Source organism: Palaemon carinicauda, chromosome 41 (assembly GCF_036898095.1).
Source record: "Palaemon carinicauda isolate YSFRI2023 chromosome 41, ASM3689809v2, whole genome shotgun sequence".
NCBI classification, from domain to species: Eukaryota; Metazoa; Arthropoda; class Malacostraca; order Decapoda; family Palaemonidae; genus Palaemon; species Palaemon carinicauda.
The window spans coordinates 227,501-250,000 of record NC_090765.1 but is presented as its reverse complement, the minus strand read 5'-3'; the positions used below and the strand labels follow the sequence as shown (position 1 = coordinate 250,000).

The 22,500-nt window shown below is 41.5% G+C and overlaps 1 protein-coding gene across 6 annotated transcripts in view; it reads left to right on the top strand.

Moving 5' to 3' along the window:
* LOC137632573 (protein prune homolog 2-like) overlaps positions 1–22,500 on the top strand; it is a 507,662-nt gene that overhangs the window by 443,392 nt on the left and 41,770 nt on the right. For all 6 annotated transcript variants that reach the window (XM_068364598.1, XM_068364593.1, XM_068364594.1 and 3 more), the window contains 2 exons: positions 138–259; positions 8,132–8,271. In XM_068364598.1, the coding sequence (XP_068220699.1) occupies positions 138–259; positions 8,132–8,271 (262 nt within the window). The remainder of the gene's footprint in view (positions 1–137; positions 260–8,131; positions 8,272–22,500) is intronic.

Genomic DNA, 22,500 nt, shown 5'->3' with positions numbered 1-22,500 from the left:
CCATACCCTCTCATTGTATGTCTCATTTCTCATTATATGTTACATAGCATTAGAATTTTTGTAGCTTTCTTTACTTGAAATACTTGTCTTCATATCGTATTTCAAAAACCATTCTAATTTTCTTCCCCTTGCACAAGGACTTGGCCCCCAACCTAGCATAGACCCTGTACCAGAGTACACAGCTACTCAAGAAGCCAGCGAAGAGCGATCGTGGCGATCAGTCGTCATCTCTGGTATTGAACGCCGGATTGATATGAAAGTGAGTATTTTTATTTTTCAGCAAATATTTTCTCATTCTCTTTCTTAAGATTCGTGAATTATGCATATACTGTACTTTATATGTATGTTTATATAAAGTATACATGACCTTCAACTCCAATCTGCTTATGGTCTTTTTATGACAGTCTATGCTTGCAAATTTTCTTAGCTCATCAATCCATCATCTTCTCTTCCTTTACAATTTATAGGGACCCATTCCAATATTCTTAATACCCATCTATTCTATGTCCTTATTATATGCCCTACCCATGTTGATTTCTCTTTCTTACATCTTCTACTGTAGTTTGGTCCTGTATTCATTTTGCTCTTTTTCTGTCTCATAGTATTATTACCCTCATTATTCTTTTCATTCTTCTTTGAGTTATAAGTAGCTTATATTTTAAAGCTTTAGTAAGGATGCAAGTTTCTGATGCAAAAGTAAATACTGGTAGGACCATTTGGATAAGTACTTTTCTTTTTAGAGAAAGTGGCATATTACTTTCATATTCACACACACACACACACACACACACACACACACACACACACACACACACACACACACACACACACACATATATATATATATATATATATATATATATATATATATATATATATATATATATGAGTATGTGTTTGTGCATGTGTATATATGTATGTATGTATGTGTATATATATATATATATATATATATATATATATATATATATATATATATATATATATATGTGTGTGTGTGTGTGTGTGTGATCATAATCAATTTTGAGTTGTTAATTGGTCTCAAGAATTGTAACAAAATATAATACAACCCTTATATTTATAGTATAGTAGTATCTTGGGTTACAAGTTTTATTCATTTTTGGAGTGAGTTCACACTGAAAAATACTTGTATCCTGAAATAATTTTTCCCACAAGAATAAGAAAAGTCACTAGGCATTCTTGACATCCATAATTATACATAAACACTAATTTTTAAACATTTGTAATGGTAATTATTTTACAAATTAATACCCATTACATCTGAATTGAATAAAAATTAATAATTCCCAATTTACACTACAAATAATTGACAAAATAATCTGTACTTAACCTTTGAGGAGAATTTTACCTGGCATGATGGAGACAAGAGGAGGAGGAGGAGGGATGGGTTACTGCTTGGATGGGAAATCTTACTCCATGAAAACATTATGTAAAATATCGGGATTTCTCTCTCTTAAATGATGTTTAAGCTTTCCATCAGTACAGGAACTGCCTCTTACAGGAAAAGCATGGTTATAAGTCTTATTTAGATCACCTTCCAGGGCCTCGAGCCTTCCTCATAAGGAGAATACTCTTCTAATGGATGAAGGAAATAACTAAGAACTGGTACCAAAGCATCTCCTGAAAGAAGATTGAAAATGAGAAGAGAAGGTTGAAGGTAAAGGAGGAGAATAAAACAAAGCAGGTTAAAGAACTGTACAGACTTGAGAGCTTGAGCATACATATCTGAATGGTTCTTGACTCGAAAGATTGCTCGATACAAATAGTAAAACCTCGGCATTCGACCTTAATTTGTTCCCAAAAGATGGTCGAATACCGATTTGTTTAAATTCCAAATCATTATTTATCATTGCAAATAATGTAAAAGTGAATGATGCATTCCAAGCCCCAGTTGATTCGCTATTAGCATGACATATTAGCATAAAAAAGTGTTGCACTTATGTAGTTTTTACCCAAAGAGTAAATACAATAACTCGTATAAAACTCTCAATAAAAAGGAAAACATTAGAAGTAATTTTAACAAATGAAAACTTACCGCTTTGGTTGCCATATGACAGCAATAAAGTGGATGGTAGTGTGGGGGAGGAAGGGATGAGTTATTGCTGACGGGGCTTTCCCCTTCCATAAAAACGTTTGTTAATTGAGTTTGGGTTTTTTCCCTTTTCTGTTGCTGTGGTAGGTTTTTCTTTAATTTAAAACTAATTCAGTGTATTTTGCTTTTGCCTTTTTCGCAGAATCTTACAGTAATAAGACAACATTGTCAATGAGAAGTTTTACAGCGCTATTGGTTATTACAGTATCAGGATGAGCGTTTTCAACAAAATCGTGGTCTCCCCCCTCTTTAGCATAGATTTCTAGTGCCTTTCCACAAGATTTCTTGCAGTAGTACCTGTTGAGATACTACCTCTAAAGAGTTATTGGGTCCTTTGACTGGCCTGAGAACACTACACTGGATCCATCTCTGGCTACGGCTCATTTTTTCTTTGTATGCGCAAACACCGAATAGTCTGGCCTATTCTTTACAAATTCTCTTCTGTCCTCGTAGCACCTGACAACGCTGAGATTACCAAACAATTTTTCTTTGCTCAAGGGGTTAACTACTGTTATGTAATTATTTATTGGCTACTTTCCTCTTGGTAAGGACAGAAGAGACTCTTCAGCTATGGTAAGCAATTTTTCTAGGAGAAGGCCACTTCAAAATCAAACATTGTTCTTTAGTCTTGGGTAGTGTCCTAGCCGTTATATCTTGTTCTTCCACTGTCATGGGGTAGAGTTCTCTTGCTTAAGGGTACACTCAGGCACACTATTCTATCTTATTTCTCTTCCTCTTATTTTTTTTTAAGTTTTTGTAATTTATATAGGAAAAATTTTATTCTAATGTTGTTAGTGTTCTCAAAATACTTTTATTTGCTCATTGTTTCTCTTGCAGTTTATTTATTTCTTTGTTTCCTTTCCTTACTGGGCTATTTTTCCTGTTGGAGCCTAATAATAATAATAATTGTAATAAAAATGATAATGATAATAATAATAATAATAATAATAATAATAATAATAAATGCCTCGCTAATGTTATCACTTTGTAGCTGTTTCTCATTTATAAAGATAGGTGACAACTTCTCCACTTCAAGCACCTGAGCCCTTTGCTTTGTCAAAGTAATCACTCCTTTAGCGACATTAGCTCCCTTTATTATTTTTTTATTCTTTAAAATTTTTTATATCATTGACTTAACCATAGAGTTGAGAGCAAGATCAGAAACATGCATACTGTTTTTGTGCTCGGAAATTATTTTCTTTTTCAGTCCAATAGTTGTTGGCACTGTTTTCCTTTTTACTTGACCACTTTCACTCATATTTTCCTTTAGACCCATGTTTAAGTGCTAATAAATTAAAATAAATAAAAAAATGGTAGCACAGTGTAGCCTAGCATGAAAAATGAGGCAGAGCATATGTTTACGTTCATCTGAAACAACGGCCAACTCGTAACTGATGGCGTTTGGCTTTGTGTGCTTTTACTTACACTGAGATACTTCCGCTAGAGAGTTATTCGGTTCTTTGACTGTCCAGACAGTACTTCATTGGATCCTTCGTTCTGGTTACAGTTCATTTTCCCTTTGCCTACACAGACACCGAATAGTCTGGCCTATTCTTTTCATATTCTCCTCTGTCCTCATACACCTGACAACATTGAGAGTATTATTATTATTATTATTATTATTACTATTATTATTATTATTATTATTATTATTATTATTTGCTAAGCTACAACCTTAGTTGGAAAAGCAAGATGCTATAAGCCCAGACTCCAACTGGGAAAATAGCCTTATGAGGAAGGGAAACAAGGAAAAATAAAATTTTTTTTTTAAGAACAGTAACATTAGAATAAATATTTCCTATATAAACTATAAACACTTTAACAAAACAATAGGAAGAGAAATACGATAGAATAGAGCGCCAGAGTGTACCCTAAGCTAGAGAACTCTAATCTAAGACAGTGGAAGATCATTGTACAGAGGTTATGTCCCTACCCAACACAGAGAACAATGGTTTGATTTTGGAGTGTCCTTTTCCTAGAAGAGCTGCTTACCATAGCTAAAGAGTCTCCTACCCTTACCAAGAGGAAAGTGGCCACTGAACAATTACAAGTGCAGTTGCTAACCCCTTAGATGAAGAAGAATTATTTGGTAATCTCGGTATTGTCAGGTATATGAGGACAGAGGCGAATCTGTAAGGAATAGGCCAGACTATTCGGTGTATGTGTAGGCAAAAGGATAGTGAACCATAACCACAGAGAAGGATCCAAAGTAGTACTGTCTGGCCAGTCAAAGGATCCCATAACTCTCTTGCGGTAGTAAATCAACAGGTGGCTGGTGCCCCTGCCAACCTACTACCTTACAATATTCTCTCAAGGGGTTAACTACTGCACTGTAATTGTTCAGTGGCTACTTTCCTCTTGCTAAGGGTAGAAGAGGCTCTTAGCTATGGTAAGCAGCTTTTCTAGGAGAAGTCTACTCTAAAATCAAACTAATGTTCTCTAGCTTCTGTACCCTGGTCTTCCACTGTCTTGGGTTAGTTTTCTTGCTTAAGGGTACACTCGGGCACACTATTTATCTTATTTTTCTTTCTCTTATTTTTTTTTTAAGTTTTTATAGTTTATATATGAAATATTTGTCTTGGTGTTGCTACTGTTCTTAAAATATTTTATTTAAATTTCTAATTACTTGCCTTATTTCTTTGTTTCCTTTCCTCACTGGGCTATTTTCCCTGTTGGATCCCTGGGCTTATAGCATCCTGTTTGCCAACTAGGATTGTAGCTTAGCAAATAATAATAATAATAATAATAATAATAATAATAATAATAATAATAATAATAATAATAGAAGCAGCTAGGCTACAACCCTAGTTGGAAAAGCAGGGTACTATAAGCCCAAGGGCTCCAATAGAGAAAAATAGCCCAGTGAGGAAAGGAAATAAGGAAACAAATAAACTACAAGAGAAGCAATTAACAATTAGATTAAAGTATTTTAAGAACAGTAACAACATTAATATAACTTTTATATATAAATAAAAACACAAAACAAGAGGATGAGAAATTGATAGAATAGTTTGTCCGAGTGTTCCCCCAAGCAAAAGAACTCTACCTCAAGATAGTGGAAGACCATGGTATAGAGGCTATTGCACTACCCAAGACTAGAGAATGTTAGTTCGATTTTGGACTGTCCTTCTCCTAGAACAGCTGTTTACCATAGCTTATAAGTCTCTTCTAACCTTGCCTAGAGGAAATTAGCCACTGAACAATTACAATGTAGTAGTTAACCCCTTAAGCATAGAAGAATTGTTTGGTAATCTCAGTTGTTCGCTGTATGAGGACAAGGAAGAATGGGGAAAGAACAAGCCAAACTATTCAGTGTATTTATACACAAAATGAAAAAATGAGCCGTAACCAGAGACAAGGGTCCTAATTAGTACTGCCTGGCCAGTCAAAGACCCAATAACTCCCTAGTGGTAGTATCCCAATGGGTGGCTAGTGCCCTGGCCACCTACTACTGGGTTAAAAGAGTTCAGACCTGTTCCCTTCTTCAACATCTTTAAAATAGTTGGACAAATATTCACTTGAGGAGGCTCATTAAGCTGAAAATACTGCAGAATACGCTACGTCTTGAGTATTAGTCATAACTTGCTCTCCAGGTACACATAAAATTCTTATTAGATATCAGATGGAAAAGAGAATCTATCTATCTCTCTCCCAGACCTTCAATAGCAGGCCTTGGGGCTTGCATTGAAATCAGAGAAGTTGGCATTCAAGTGCAAATGTGATTTAGAATTAGAACCTGAGACTTTAATAGATTTTTTCATGATCTAATGTCCTTCTAATTTCTTTCAATAGAATTTTTTTTTATATGCCCTCCATTTGGGTCATGACTTGTTTTGTCTACTGCGTCAGCAGCCCGTTAGCGATTGTAATTGTAATTTGCTTTAATTTACTTTGAAAGAGGGAATTTGTCTACTGGTTTACCTGTCAATTTGTTTGAAGACAATATTGCGCATGAACAAACAAATTTTAAATAATTTTGAAAAAATATTTCAAAATATACTCTGACCTCTTGTTAGATTTTAGTGTGGTTTTTTGCCCTCCTCTGTATCAAGAATTTGTTCAATGTCACTATCACTCATGTATTATGAAGGAGAACGTCACCTTCCTGCTTCTCTTGAAAGAAAGCATGAAGGACCTTACAAGTTTTATGACTGGATTATGTCCTCGCTTTCATGAATAGAAAGCATGTGATAGGAGAGTATTCATAAAACTACCGGTAATTGGTTTGTACTGGTAGAGGTTTATAGTAAAGCTCAGAATATGCTACACATCTTGAGTCTTAGGCATACTGTATTCTCCAGGTACATTAAAATTATCTTGTTAAGTTTCAGGTGGATTGAGTATCAGAAGGAAAGTAGAGTCCATTTCTTTCTCTCCTAGACCTTCAGTAGGAGGCATTAGGACTTGCTGTGAAGCCATAGAGGTTGCCATTCAAGTACAAATGCCATCATGAATTAAATCATGAGACTAACAGATTTCCTCATTATATAAGCTCAAGCCACTTGACAACAGAATGAAAAACAACAAGAGGGCTGCTGATGCTAGAGGGTTCCATTATCAAAAACATGTAAAAAAGGGATGGGTCTACTAAAGCCATTAAAACTGTGGGCTGGGTCTACATCTGAATTGGTAGCAATGATAAGCTGTTCAATATTGCCTCGATGCCAATATGTAACAGGCCAGGATTGGTGGCATTTAGGCCTTAAAGACTTTTTTAGATGCTATAGGTATAAGACAATAAGTACAGAAATTCATATTAGAGAATATATTGAGTTTCTGCCAACAGGCCAGCATTGAGAGGTGGAAGCTGATGGCTATGCATCCGTGACTTTCATCCAAGATTCTACTTTGGACTCTGTAAATGTAAGGGCAAGTAAGCCAGTCTCAGTCACTGTATTAGGCTCCATAATGATTGATATTATTGGTCCTTTAATTGATGCCTTAATATTCATTAAATTAGAAGCCATAGCCACATGACATATGTCTTTATTCAACGATAAAGAATGGGGAGAGTCAAGAGCCAAAACTTTCTATTAAAATAGCCCCTCTGTTCCTCCTACCAACATGAGTAAAACCAACAAAATAAGGCATCAGAAGAAATTTTACTCAAAACACGGCCATTTGAATGACCAGGAACCTCTACAGTGATACTATGATCTGGTTCAATAACCATTTCAGTATACCCATGCTCAGATGGATTCATAAGCTTCAACATATCAGCCTGCATCTGTGCAAAAGAAAAAAGAGGATGCCTTCTTGGATCTCATACCATTGATTTCTGATTTAACTTCTGACTTGTTCATTGTGATCAAAAGAAATCCCTTCAATGTCACTCAGATCCTCTACCTACCATACCTCTGATACAAGAGATACAGAGTGAGGCCACCAATGAGAAAATGCACAAAAAATGTGACTACTATTATCTCTATTATCCTTCTCTGTCCTTAGAATTTGTGTTTCTTTCATTTAACTTCATATTTGAATAAAGCTTCAAAGAGAAGAGTATGGTCAGCACATCTATCCACTAAATTGTAGTTTACATCTACAGACATGACAACGTATGTGGATGAACACTCACTAGTAATAGTCTATTAGAGTAATGATGAGATCATATAAACTTTGGAGACATACTGTACCTGTGATATCCTGAAACGGGGCTAAAATAAAAGAAACAAACCAGACGCCATAATGATGGGTCTAGAAAACACAAAAACATTTTAAAGATAATGAAAAGTAAGTGTTTATCGTACTGTATATGTTCGGTTAATGTTGTTGTCTTGCGACCATCATCGAACGCTGCTGGGCATCCATTATGGCTAATGGAGAGGAGTTCTGTAGTTGTTATTGTTTTTAAGGTTGAGAAGCTCTTGTTTTTTAAGGTAATAGTGAATTCAAGGTAGTAATCATTGAAATTAAAATAAATCCATAAGCATCCATTGCACCTTGTAATTTTTATGGCAGTGAGACCAGTAAGTGATTCATATGATATAACTTTTGACTATTGCTTTCTTCTCATAGGTGATTGAACCCTACAAAAAGGTGCTGAGTCATGGAGGTTACTTAACTGGAAGCAACGAAGCCATTATTGTTTTTTCTGCTTGTTTTCTACCAGACAGGTCACGGAAAGACTATGACTATGTCATGGACAACCTTTTTATGTAAGTATAACAATATTGGTGGTTACATCTTCTAATTGATCTCTTTTTCTGCCTAGATTTTATTTAAGTAAATTTTATGGTGAAACAGATAATGTAGAAAATGACAATTGGATTTTTAAGAATGATAGATTAGAATTGATTCTGTTACATAACAGTATTATTATTATGATTATTATTATTATTATTAATTGCTAAGCTACAACCCTAGTTGGAAAAGCAGAATGCTATTAGCCCATGGGCCCCAACAGGGAAAATAGCCCTGTTAGGAAACGAAACAAGGAAAAATTAAATATTTTAAGGACAGTAACTACATTAAAATAAACAATCCCTATATAAACTATAAATATTTTTACAAACAAGAGGAAGAAAAATTAGACAGAACAGTGTGCCCGAGTGTACCCTCAAGCTAGAGAACTCTAATCCAATACAGTGGAAGACCATTGTACAGAGGCTATGGAACTACCCAAGACTAGAGAATAATGGTTTTATTTTGGAGTGTCCTTTTCCTAGAAGAGCTGCTTACCATAGCTAAAGAGTCTCTTTTACCCTTACCAAGAGGAAAGTAGCTACTGAATAATTACTGTGCAGTAATTAACCCCTTGGGTGAAGAAGAATTGTTTGGTAATCTCAGTGTTGTCAGGTGTATGAGGACAGAGGAGAATCTTTAAAGAATAGGCCAGATTATTCGGTGTATGTGTAGGCAAAGGGAAAGAACCGTAACCAGAGAGAAGGATCCAATGTAGTACTGTCCTGAAGGTTTACAAAATCATATGCTATTTATATTTGGTTTCTAAACTCTATATGCTACTTTGCCAGACAGTGATTACCTAACATACATACATACACTACACACACACACACACACACACACACACACACACACACACACACACACACACACACACACACACATATATATATATATATATATATATATATATATATATATATATATATATATATATATATATATATATATATATATATATATAAGGGATTTTGACGAAGGAAAAATCTATTTCTGGGCGAGAGACCCATGCCGCCCAGTGAAATGCTCCTTTAACATCATTTCAAAGGTAAAAACTGCTATGAATTTACCAGAGAAAAATTTGTATAGGAATGCTAGGTTGAACCCAGCTCGCTCACCTTAATAAGGTGTCGGTATACTACTGGGGCGCTGAATAAATCACAACCAGAGGCCTCGCACCATTTAGATATCTCCTGTCAACATCCCCGAACAGCGAGGTGCCGTTCAACATCCTACTACTACTAGCAATCCCACGCCAGTGACGTCACTCCTTATAGCACCCCAGATTGGGGCCCAAGCAGGGAGGGACGGGTGGGTTCACTGGGCGGCACGGGTCTCTCGCCCAGAAATAGATTTTTCCTTCGTCAAAATCCCTTTTCTGGGCTCCTACCCGTGCCGCCCGGTGAAATCGTACCAGAGAAGGGGGACCCAATATGGCTAACTACCTGAAGAGGGAATAACACAAAATAACAGAGCTGATGAGTTTAATATAAAAGAAGAGGGATGTGGAAACCCGTAAAAATAGATCAACATGTATACGACAGTGATAAATAGACATGGTAAACAATAAAAAATGAAACCCGTAGGTAGAATTCAACAGATATGAATAGAGGGAATCCAGCTTGGTAATCAAAAATGCAAAATAAAATCAGCTCGGGGATTAAGAACAAGTGTAATGAAAACAATTTGTGAAATTGAACAATGGAATAATAAAATAATACACCATAAGGGTGTATAGTAACAAAACAGGTAGGAACAACAGGTAAGCCAGGCAGGAGGGAAAGAGGACAGAGCATGTCTATGTCTGGCGGTTTATCAAGTATCCCTGCTTCCGCTATTAAGCGTTCAGACGGGATTTCCAAATCATTTATATTATAGTTAAAAATTTAAAAGTCTATGTAATGTAAAGAGGGTTAATTGCATTTGTCTCAATGTTATAGCTGAGTGAAAATAAATGGGTTTTCAATAGTTTTTTTAACTGAAAGATATTTTCAGCACACTTAACTGATGCCGGAAGTTGATTATACAATCTAGGAGCGCAGTGCTTAAAAGTTCTCGTACCAAGAGTAGTCGTTGCACGAGGCTCATGAAGTCTGAAATCATCACGGGAAAGGCGTGTATGAACACCAGGCCCTACTACGTATCTTTTTAGCTACTGTGGAAAATCTAAGAGCCTCTAAAGGTTTTAGGTAGTGGCACTTAAAAACTTTAGGGGACTTCCAACCTGTATATTTTGAGAGCTCATAAATTTCATATGGTGAAAAAAATTAATTGAGGTAGCCACAGCTCTAATATCACGGACATGTGGGAATGATGCAGGATTAGCTTGTTTAATAAAATAAAGTTTGCTGTCTAATTCCCTTAAGGGTAATAGTTCCTCCGTGTTCTCTAATAAATAAGGGCCCTGTGGTTGTAGTGGAAGTCCTACCTAAGTAGGCTTTCAGGGTGAGAACTGGACACAGCGATGGATCCCGAGGAAGTGGAACAATCTTCCAGGGAGACCACCTGTTTTGGGGGTCTTCATTTTTAGCCTGGAAAACTTTGTTAGGAGAGAGAAGAACCTCACCCGAAGAGAGAAACTCTATATGACCAGGGTCTCTAGATAAGGCTGACAATTCTGAGATTCTAGAGCCCGAGACGAGGCTCAAAAGAAAAAGTGACTTTCTTAACAATGCCATATAGTTACAGGATTCATTTGAGGTGTCAGAGGCTAGCTTAAGAACATCGTTCAAAAACCAGGAAACTGCGCTAGGGCGAGTTGAAGGTTTTAGTCTGGCACAAGCTCTCTCCGGTAGATCAATGTCAAAACCAATATGGAAGATCTTTTTAAGGCTGACTTGATTGTAGTAATGGTATTGGCTGCCAGGCCAGATTCGAAGAGAGTTCTGAAGAATGTCACAGTTAGGTTCATCGTCATTTTCTCAACTTAGGAATCTTTCAAGAACTTAGCTAATTTCTTGACAGCCGAGTCATATTGACGGAGAGTAGATTCCCCTTTTGTCAGATTCCAGGAAAATAGTATTCAAAGGATCGAAGTTTGTACCCCGTTGGGCTGCGAACTTCATGAAGACCATAAAGTTAGGGCATTCAGAATCCTGGAGGAAGCGAACACATTGCAAGTTTGTACTGTCTTTGTTAACACCGGATTGGGAATCCGCCTTGGGCGGAGACCTGGTTCTAGCAACAAGGGGAACCAATTGCTCTTGGGCCAGTTGGGGTCTACGAGAGCCACTTGACCTTTGAAGGATCTGAGTTAGTGCAGAACATTCAGCAGGAGGTTCACCGGAAGAAACAGATAAATCGTCTTCCAGGTATTCCAATCTAGAATCATAGTCCGTGGCATAATCCCGAGGGTCCAGGTTGTGGGCTACGTAACCATCTATTTTGCGATTGGATTCCGTCTCAAACAGATCCACCTGGAGACCCGGGACTTGAGATATCTATCCACTGGAAAGACTGATTGTCTAGTGACCATTCCGACTCTAGCGGGGTCGTCCGGGAAAATAAGTCCTCTACCACATTCCGGACTCCTGCTAGATGGACTGCTGACAGGTGCCACTTGTGCATTGCCGCCATGGAGAAAAACTTCAACACGATGTAGTTAATTCAGGGTGATCTGGAGTCTTCTCTGTTGAGGCAGTGTACTATGACTGCACTGTCGAGAACCAGTCTGATATGGAGATTCCTGGCTGGATTAAGACTTTTTAAAGTAAGGAAGACTGCCATGGCCTCTAGGACGTTGACGTGCATTTGTTGTAAGACCGGTGACCATAATCCATGGACTTTCTTGTGTTGTAAAGGAACCGACTTGGAAAGATTCTTGGTCTTCGTCCAAGTCTGCAGACTTTTTCTTAGGGTTGGGGAAAGGCGAGCACGTCTGTCTCGGCGTATTGTGGTTGCTCTGGAGCGCCACACACTGTTTATGTCCTTGAGTTTGGACCTCAGGACGACGTCTGTCACGGAGGCGAACTGTAAGGAACCTAATTTCCACTCTCGGCTCCTTCGGAAGGTCAACTTTCCCTTGAGAAATTGTTTTGTATTCCTCACTATCACCTTCCTTTCGGCTTGGGGAGGCACAGCGTATGGGAGAACAGGTCTCCTTGTAGTCCCAGCCATTGAAACTAGGTCTGTGGGACCCGGCGGGATTTCTCGAGGTTGACTTGGAATCCCAGTTGCCGAAGGAAGGTGAGGACTTTGTTCGTTGCTACGCGGGAAATCTGGGCATTGTCTGACCAGATTAGCTAATCGTCTAGATAGGCTACTACCTGTATCCCCTGAGTCCGAAGCTCTTGAATTACTGTCTCTGCTAGTTTGGTGAAGATTCTGGGTGGTATGGTGAGCCCCAATAGCATCACTTTGAATGCATAGGCTTGTTTGCCTAGCTTGAAGCCCAGAAAAAGACGAAAATGCCTTGCTATTGGAACGTGATAGTAGGCATCTGGAAGATCGATGGAGGTGGTGACGGCCCCACGGGGAAGTAAGGTCCACACCTGCGAGACGGTAAGCATATGGGATTTGTCGCAATGAGTGAAGGGACTTAAACGAGACAGGCCCCGGATTAATCTTCGTTTGTCTGAGTCTTTCTTTGGCACGCTGAACAAGAGTCTGTGAAATCTTAAGCGACGTATACTTTGGATTGCATTCTTTAGTAGCAGATCTTTTGTGAAGGAACGTAGTTCTTCCGTGGACTGAGACCGGTTGAACTACTTGCAGAGGTTGCCTGAATTGGGAAGATTGGAAGGGCCTCAATCTCGTCCTACCTCGAATTGGGGTACTAGGAGGCTCATATCTCCTCTTTGAAACCAGGGCCCACCTAATCTTGAGGTTTTGGTTGGTTCTAGCTGCCTCGCTAAGGACCGAGTTAACTAAGTCCCCTGGGAAAAGATCCGGGCCTCAGACTGGAGCTTTGATGAGCCTATTAGGTTCATCCCTAATTGTGGCTTCGGATAGAACGTGTCGTCGACAAAGGGTCCTGGCATTTGCAAAATCATAGGCGTCAGCCATAAAGTTTTGCAAAAGCGACTTAGTGAGGGCCTTAAGGAGGTCCTCCTCGGTGTAAGTGGCGACAGTCAATTCAGAAAGGGCAACTGAATTAAGGGATCTACTGAATCTACACCTCGACTCATATTCCAATTTAATGAGAGACTCCGGGAGTTTGGGAAGCTGTTCGCTGAACTGCGTCGAGGCACAGTCCGGGCTCAACTTACCTACCGAGAAGGTAGCTGGGGCGTTTCGCCAACATTCACCGTCTCCCGGAAAGAGAAGGGAAGGTAAGCCGGTCTCCCTGAGGTGAGGTAAAGGCTTCTCTTCCTTGATAGCCTGAAAGACCGTCTCTATGATCTTGGTCGCATATGGGGTAGGGGTCTGGTCGTCGGCCACAAACATAGTATATGAACTTTTGTAGGCCGTAATCATTGTGTTCAAGCAATCCCACTCATTGAACACGCAGACCAAGACAGACTGTGCCTGTTCTTTAGGAAAATTAACAGTTTCCTTTGGGACCTTATCCAATCGAATCAGAGCCTCTTCCTTAAGGCGAGTGTAGCCCGGGAAGGGGAATTCAAGACCCGGCGGGTAGAAATCATAATCCGCAAGAGGCCGGGTACCGAAATCTCCGATTGACAACATACCCTCCGAGAAGGGGGCATGCAATGCCAACCTCCAAGGGTTATTCTTATTGAAAGGAGGAAGCTTGGAGTCGTCGGGGACGGAGTATCGCTGTTGTGGCGGTGGCAGCCCCTAGCGCACGAGTCCCTGAACTAGGCTCTCCATAGAAGCTATTCTCTCTTGTGATTGTCGCCTATGAGACGATAGTATCGACTCAAAACGAGCAAACATCTTCTCGGAAAAATCCACCGGGTCAGATGATTCCGCCGGGGGGGAAACAGGTGCCGGAACGGAGACTACTCCGTGAGAGGTTGAAGGCACAGCAATTGGGTCTTGAGAGACTCTGGTGGAGGAAGATTTAGCCTTCGAGGCTGATGATTTCGAAGACCTGTGGTCTTTGGAAGACTTGTGGGTCGTATATAAATTCTTACGATGAGCCTTCACCTTGGGGATAACAGGCCGGGGACTGAGACCAGTCCCGGTTGTCCCCGGAAAACCTTGAAAAGAAGAGTGTTCTGAAGTAGAAGAGAAAGCCGGGCTAGGGATAGGAATCTTAGCCCGGGAACCACCTGACTCACCTACGTCGCTACCTGTGTCGGGATCGTCAAGAGCCATGGGTTCCACATCGAGGTTGAGGGTAGAGACGTCCTCAGTTAGGGTGCTGCCCGTCTCTTCTTGGTCCGGGGCCGGAAGAAGGGATTCGAACCTCTCGATGAAAGGATCCGCCAATTCTTTGGGGACTGCAGGTGAAGTTTTAGCATGGGGGTAGAGACGGGAACACCAATTCTCAGAGAGGATATAAGGCTATGAGGCCTTCACGTTGCGGGCGAACCCGTCAATCCAGATCTTGAGGGTAGCCCGAGGTGTATCTTTCTCAAGTTGTGAGCACTGAAAGAGAACAGACTATTAGCGAGGGATATTTGTGCCAAAGAAAAGTGAAGAAGTCCAAGGACTTCGTAGACACGAAGTGAAAGGCATGCGGGAAGTCCAGAGGACTAGTGGCCTTAAAATTAATATTAGAAATTAATTGTAACTCCCTACAAGTCTGTATCAATGAAAATGCACTCACCAAGTCAGATGTTAGAGTGGAGGTCATTGTGTAGCAGACTACACAATTGTCTGGATGCCATACAGCTAAGTCATCCACTCGGACAGAACAGTGGGCGTGTGAATGACACATGTCATGGCCGCAGGGTTGATAGATGACAGCGGCACATGCCTTCATTGCACAGCATAAAGTCTGTAAAATAAAAGATACATGAGTATCTCAAAGGAAAGCAAATTAGGGGCCTGGAGGCCCCGGTGCTTAATATATATATATATATATATATATATATATATATATATATATATATATATATATATATATATATATATATATATCATGATAAAAATGTTTTATATATATTCATCAGGAATCCTAAATGAAAGCAAATATGGGCTCGGGGGCCCCGGATTCTTAAATCATAGCAATATCATGCTAAAAGATTTACATATCAATATCATGATAAAAATGTTTTATATATATATAAACTTGGTATATATTCATCAGGAATCCTGATGATAAAAATGTTGTATATATATATATATATATATATATATATATATATATATATATATATATATATATATATATATATATATATATATATATATACACACACATCAGGAGTCCTGAATGAAAGCAAATAGGGGCTCGGGGGCCCCGGGTGCTTGAATGATATCAAGATCATGATAAAAGATTTATATATCAATATCATAATAAAAATGTTTTCTATATATACATTAGGAATCCTGAAGGAAAGCAAATAGGGGCCGGGGGCCCCGGGTGCTTAAGTGATATCAATATCATGATAGAAGATTTATATATAAATATCATGATAACAATGTTTTATATACGTACAGTCTGTAAGACAAAAGATACATGAGTATCTTAAATGAAAGCAAATTAGGGGCCCGGAGCTTAAATATCTACGTATATAAATGTCAATATCATGATATAAATCTTCCATATATAGCCATAAAGTATATTGAATGTGAGCAAATCGGGACCCGGGGGGTCCGGATAGCTTAAATATCAATATCAAAATAACTATTTTGATTGTAAAAGGAATTGAAAACAAGTCAGACCGTAACCGTGATCATATCAAAAGAGGGAAGGGAAGGTCGAGCACAAGGATCGTATATATAATATATATATGTGACTAATATAAAGTTAATCCAAGTAAGAATGAGTAACTAAACAACTCGACCGGATGGTAATGTATAAAAGCTACTTCCCGGGATCCCGTAATGAAATCTTAATACAGTATATATATATATATATATATATATATATATATATATATATATATATATATATATATATATATATATATATATATATATATATATATATATATATATATATATATATATATATATATATATATATATATAAGGTCCGTGAGGTGCGTGACACTAGAGGGGGAAAGGGATCTTTAACGGGTCCGTGACGTGCGGGACCGGCGAAGTAGCACGGACAAAACTAAATAAATAATATAACATAACAAGGTACCACGGACCGAGCCAAAAACTTTTCGGCAATCGTTGGCCAAATGAGCGACGGAAAGAAAACGACTACGACCGGGTAGAGTAGTGGAAATAGTAAGTAATGTACGTTAATGTATAATAATAGTGTGCCTCACAGATCAACGGGAACCGCCCGTGCAAAGCGGATGCCCCCGGGAGGGGTACATAGCGCTATAAAGTGACTCAAACTCGATCGGGAGAGAGAGAGGGAGGGAACCCCGGGGTGGGGTATCGGCGGGAAGAGGCTAGGAGTGGGGCGATAGCAGGTATACCAACCTACCAGACCCACGATTGATATGATCACGCGGAAGGACTAATAACACTATAATAAACAAAACGCATGGTAAAATAAGATAGGAAGGCATGCTGGATGATAATAATAATAAAATTAGCTAAACATCAATCGTAAAACAAATGAGGAAGCGAACATGAGACAGGAGAAAGCAAGCCTGACGGCGCTGGGAGTAAGCAGGGCTACCAACATAACATAGGGTCAGTGAAGTGCTAACAAAATGAAAACCAATATGTAATATCTGACTCATGAAAGCCCCTCGAGCTAATTCAAGCAAACGAATGACGTTAAAATGATAAGCAAGTCCGTGGCGTGCGAACGTAAATAATCCAAGTAATAATATGTGAAATAGAACGACGAAGGCGATCAGGCATGCCAACATACCGAAAATACGCACACGTATATGTAATAACTGTTATCATAAAAAACAGGACAATATAAAATTAATACGGTGTGTGAACCGTGGATATCCATAAGGTTCATAACGAGAAACAATCAGTATGGAGGACTTATTGAAAATCGTTAAGAACGAACGAGAGAGAGAGAGAGAGAGGAGGGAGCCGAGGGCCCTGAAAGACCCACGTGGGGTCGTGAAAAATAAAACTGTTATAATATAAGCAAAAAAGGGCAAGGCCCCCTCCAAAATCTCAAAACTCATAGATCTGGTACTTAACTTAGATGGAGTGACATTGGAGTCCGACATCTTGAGGTAAATCCAGAAAAAACCAGTGAAATTCACACACTAAGACAAAATAGGGATTAAATAGTGGTGCTATGAAAAAGGAGTGTCGTCACTGGCGTGGGATTGCTAGTAGTAGTAGGATGTTGAATGGCACCTCACTGTTCGGGGATGTTGACAGGAGATATCTAAATGGTGCGAGGCCTCTGGTTGTGATTTATTCAGCGCCCAGTAGTATACCGACACCTTATTAAGGTGAGCGAGCTGGGTTCAACCTAGCATTCCTATACAAATTTTTCTCTGGTAAATTCATAGCAGTTTTTACCTTAGAAAACGGATTTTGAGCGAAGCGAAAAATCTATTTTTGGGTGAGATAGCCATGGCGTCCTGATGGAAGGTTCCTTTTTGGTAGCTTCCTTGGGTAAATAACTACTAAGATATTCCCAGAGAATTTAACCACAGGTTATCACAGAATTCTAACTTCTGGAGCGAGTATCCTAAAGGTTTCCCTTTAAGACATCGTATATCAACAGGGGACGCATGTATTAACGCGCCACATAGCTATCTACACCCCGAACAGAGTTAATGCTTCGGTGTGTAAGGGCTGAGAATAGCTGGGAGCCGTTCCATAGCTAATCTCATTCGTGGCTACTACTGATACTCGAGACATAAACAAACGGGCGCCATTGCTTAAATGACGTAACGTCCGTCTCCATCCTTTGTTCAGTAGCTCGCCCTACTTAGACGGATTTTCCCTGTGCTTCACTTATCGCTTTGCATCTACGTAATGTCGCTACCTTCAGCCTCGCCTTCTTCTGGAAAGTTGAGTACAAGGTTCCAGTATTGTTTAGTTAAGCTCTGACCGTAAAGTAAATATTACTTTCCGAGATAATTGCTGTTTTGTGGCAGAGCTGTGCCTCTACCGGACCCGCCATTTTATGGCGTCGTTGTTGTTATGCATGCCTTATTTAGTTAGCCACAACAACACTTCCGGCCTTATTTACTAATCGATTACATTAGTTTATTTAGTCTTTATAGCTAGGAACTTTTATATCGTGTTTCGACGCTTTTTATCGGTCATCGATTGACCTCATACCAGTCGGCTACTATAGCCCCCAGGCCAGAGCGCCTGTATATAAGTGTTCATGCATGATTTTATCAGTGATCCTAGGCTAAGTTATGAAGATAGTGGCATTATTTTACAATACTTTCGACCGTGATGCAAGTGTTTTTTCGCCTTCAGGGACCATATAGGGGATAGGTTAGTTAGTGTCCCTTCCTAACCTAACCTACTTGTAGGACCCCTATATGCTTCCTTCATCCCCTGCCTTGGCATTCCCTCTGTTTAGCCTTGATTCCCTTTCTGAGTAGAGGGATCAAGTGTCTAATGGAGTATTCATCGCCTCTCAGTCCTCCCTAAGGGAATGAACCCCCCTTAGGGTTGCGTCCGAGAGTGAGGTTAGGCTAGCCCTTCCTCTATGGCTAGGAATAGTCTATGACTGTCCTGCGATAGCGATATGTCTTCTATCCTTCCTAGTTCGGGGCTCTTAGCCCTGTTCTAGGTTAGGTTTTGGAAGGTTACTCTGTCCCCTGCTGAAACTGTACCCATGCACCGTTTCAGCCTGGCGGCCTTATCTTAGGTTAGGGAGTGTCCTCCCTTTCCCTAGTGGCCGCTATGGTACAGAACCCCTAACTTGGAAGACTCTTCTCTTCTCCCCTCCCCACCTATCTCTTGTATAGCCTAGCCTACACTTAGGTTAGTCTATACCCATCTGTCCCCTGTCCTACAACTCCTCCTTAGGGTGGAGTGATAGGGCTACCTTGAGCTTCCTTGTGCAGTCCGCTCTGGTACATATACCCTTCATAGTGTCCTATGGGGTTAGCCACTGGATGCGTTCTGCATGTGGAGGTCTCTCCCCTCTTGGGTGTCCCCTAGCCCTCCCTTGGGCTAACCTAGCTCCCGGTCCTCTGCGACCCCGGCTCCTGGGTGTTAGAGCCTGCCTCTATCATGGGTACACCCTCTCAAGGGGGGGATGTCTGGATTCCATGACTGGACTTCTTACATCCCTCCCCCTGTCTCTCTCACTATCCGGGTGCCGGTCCCTTGCCGCCTCCACTGTCGGCGATACCTGCCTCCTACCTTGGTGACTCTCCCCTACCCTCATGCCGCCAGCCCCCCCGCTTGCCGGGGGACTGTCGACCGCCGCCGGCTCCCGCCGACGGCCTTCCTCCTTCCTCCTAGCTTCACCGTCCGCCTGCCGGTCGGCCACCGGAGTGCCGGCATTCACTGCCGGCAACCTGGTTCAGCTATAACCATTCTTATCCCAGTCACCAATCCGGCATCCTCCGACTGCCGGAGCCGCCGCTCCTCTGCCGGCGTTCCGCCGTTGTGCCGGCGGCCGCCACCCTGGCTTTACTCTTGACTTACATTTTGTCTGTCCTAATGCCAGAGACTCTGCTGGAGCGGCCTCCGGCGTGCCGGAGGTCTGCCGGAACCTCCCGGAGGCGTCAAGGATACTTGCACCCCCTTCTCCTAGCTATCACTTGTATACTGATAGCCCTACACTGCAAACAGATAGCCTGTTTACACTCTTTAGATCAGTGCCTTGGTACTGTTCTATTAGTAATCATGCTGTCCCTTTGCATTCTTCAAAATTCCAGCATGCTGCGTGCATCTTAGCGCGGCTGGTTGCCGGAAGCAGTTACCCTAAGGGACCAGTTAGCTCCCTAATTTGGGACTGAGTGATCTCAGTCCCAAACTTATCCTTGGTTTTCCATGGAATTCCATTGCCCTGTGGAATTTCAGGGAATACTATCCTGTGCCTTCGGCCATCTCGGATTATCCAGGGATAAAGCTTGTGGTAGCCAGACGGGCGAGATGCATGGAGTATGTTTTCTTTACTACTTCAATCTCTATGCATCACACCCTTTCTTTAAGTTAATATTAATGATTAATCTTAACTTAGCTTAAGAACCATTCTTATGACTCCCCCATACTCATTTTCTCTTTCTTCCACAGGAGGAGCAGATGAAGTGTGACTTCGACTTCTGCGCTGTGAAACGCCCGCACTTCTACGGGCATACGGCTTGCAGGACTCACGCCCCTTGTGCTAACAAGAAAGGGGATCTGAAATTCTGGGACCCACTGAATTGTACGGTCTGCCAGGCTCAACTAGTTGATGCCTTCCATAATCCTCCCTCAGCGGAGGTCAGGGACACTTCTCGGGAGAAGCTACGCAAGTGGGTGCGTGGCTTCCAGAAGAATGCCACCGGACCGTACCTGGCCACTGAAGAAATGAGGTCACTCTTGTTCCCTAAGGCCTCCCCTGATTCAGTGGTACCCAAGGATGTGATTCCCACTGTCCAAATTACAGTGGAACCTGATGTTGTCATGGCTCAGTCCATGCACGAGTGCCGCCTGGATTCTGAAGATGACGAACATATGTCGGATGTCTCGGAAGACACGGAGAAGACTCTTATGGCTCAAGGAGCTGAAGATGACGAAGACCAGGTGGAATACGCCCAGTCGGAGCAAGAGATCGCTCCTCCTTCCATCTCCGCTCCTACTCCTACACCGACGGAAGTATCTATCCCGTCTACCTCCACGACCCCGGATCCCTCTTCTTCCACTCAAGAAATGATCCGGTTGATTAGAGCCGTCATGGACGACAGGTTAAAGGAGAATCAGGAGTTCATCAGGTCCATGATGGGATCCAGAGAACCGAAGAGGATTTCGGTTAAGGATCTCCCCGCTTGCTCACATGCCAACCCGTGGAGGTATGCTGAGCATATGGTTATCGCGACCGGCAGGATCTTTATCAGCGACAAGATCGGCACGGTCCCTTTGGAAGACGTGGAGTTCTTCCCAAACTTTGAGGCCTACCCGGACTGTTACGTCCGACTTCGTTCTGAACCTGCCTCTAAGGAAGAGACCGAACCGAAGGAAGAGATAGTGTTCGATCTCGCGAAGGCCCAGGCTATGCTAGCCAACACATTCAAGAGTAGGGGTTTTACCTGCTCTAAGCTTCCGGCCCTGAGCAAGAAGCACCCTACTTATGTCGCACCTGAAAATGCGGTACTTCCATTCTTGGAAAAGGCCTTCACTGCGTGCCTTAAAGCTGTGGAAGAGGGGAAAGCCTGCCCTGCACTGGAGGAGTGCAGACCCTTCTCCATAGTCACTCCCCCTGACGCTCGACACTGGAAGGATATCCAGCATACTTTCGTCGTGGGAAAGCTAGATCCTGACGTCGCCGGACGTCAGTTTAACGAAGACCTCCCTAAGCTCAACGATCACCTCCTTCGTCGGGAACAAGATACGAAGGAGAGGCTCGCAGCATCCATGTCTCACCAAGTCCAACTTGAAATTATGGCCTGTGACACCAGAGTACCAGACCACTACATGGTACTCTCCAAATCCCACATGACAACCGTGATGAAGGACTTGTACCACTTCATGAAGGCTCGGAGAGCCTGTCGTGAATTCGTGTTCGCAGGTGCCACTGTGAAACACGAACCCCGGAGGCTGATTTCCTCCAACATCTGGGGTAAACACCTCTTTCCTTCTGACCTTGTGAAGGAAATCACCGACAAAGCCGCCACGGAGAATAGGAACCTTCTCCACAAGTGGGGCATGTCAAGAAAAAGGAAACCCTCTCAGGACGACGGACCTCAACCTAAGAGGAAATCCCTAAAACAGAAACCCCAGCAACGTCAACCAAGACGTCAGTTTCCGGGACCCGCTACCTCCCAAGTGGCAGCTCAGCCACAACAGACCTTTCAATTGGTCACCCAACCGGTGTTGTCACAGTCACCGGTCTTCACCCCTGCTTTCGAGCAACAGACAACTACCTTTCGTCCCAAAGGTAGAGGCTCAAACAGAGGTGCAAGCAGAGACGCATCTCGCCGTCCCTCCAGAGGCAGAGGAGGAAAGGGAGCTAGCGGCCGAGGCAGCAAGCCCTCGGGACACCAGAAGCAATGAAGTGCTTCCGGTGGGAGGAAGACTCCGCCAATTCCAGGATCGTTGGACCTTCGATCCCTGGGCACACAGCATGG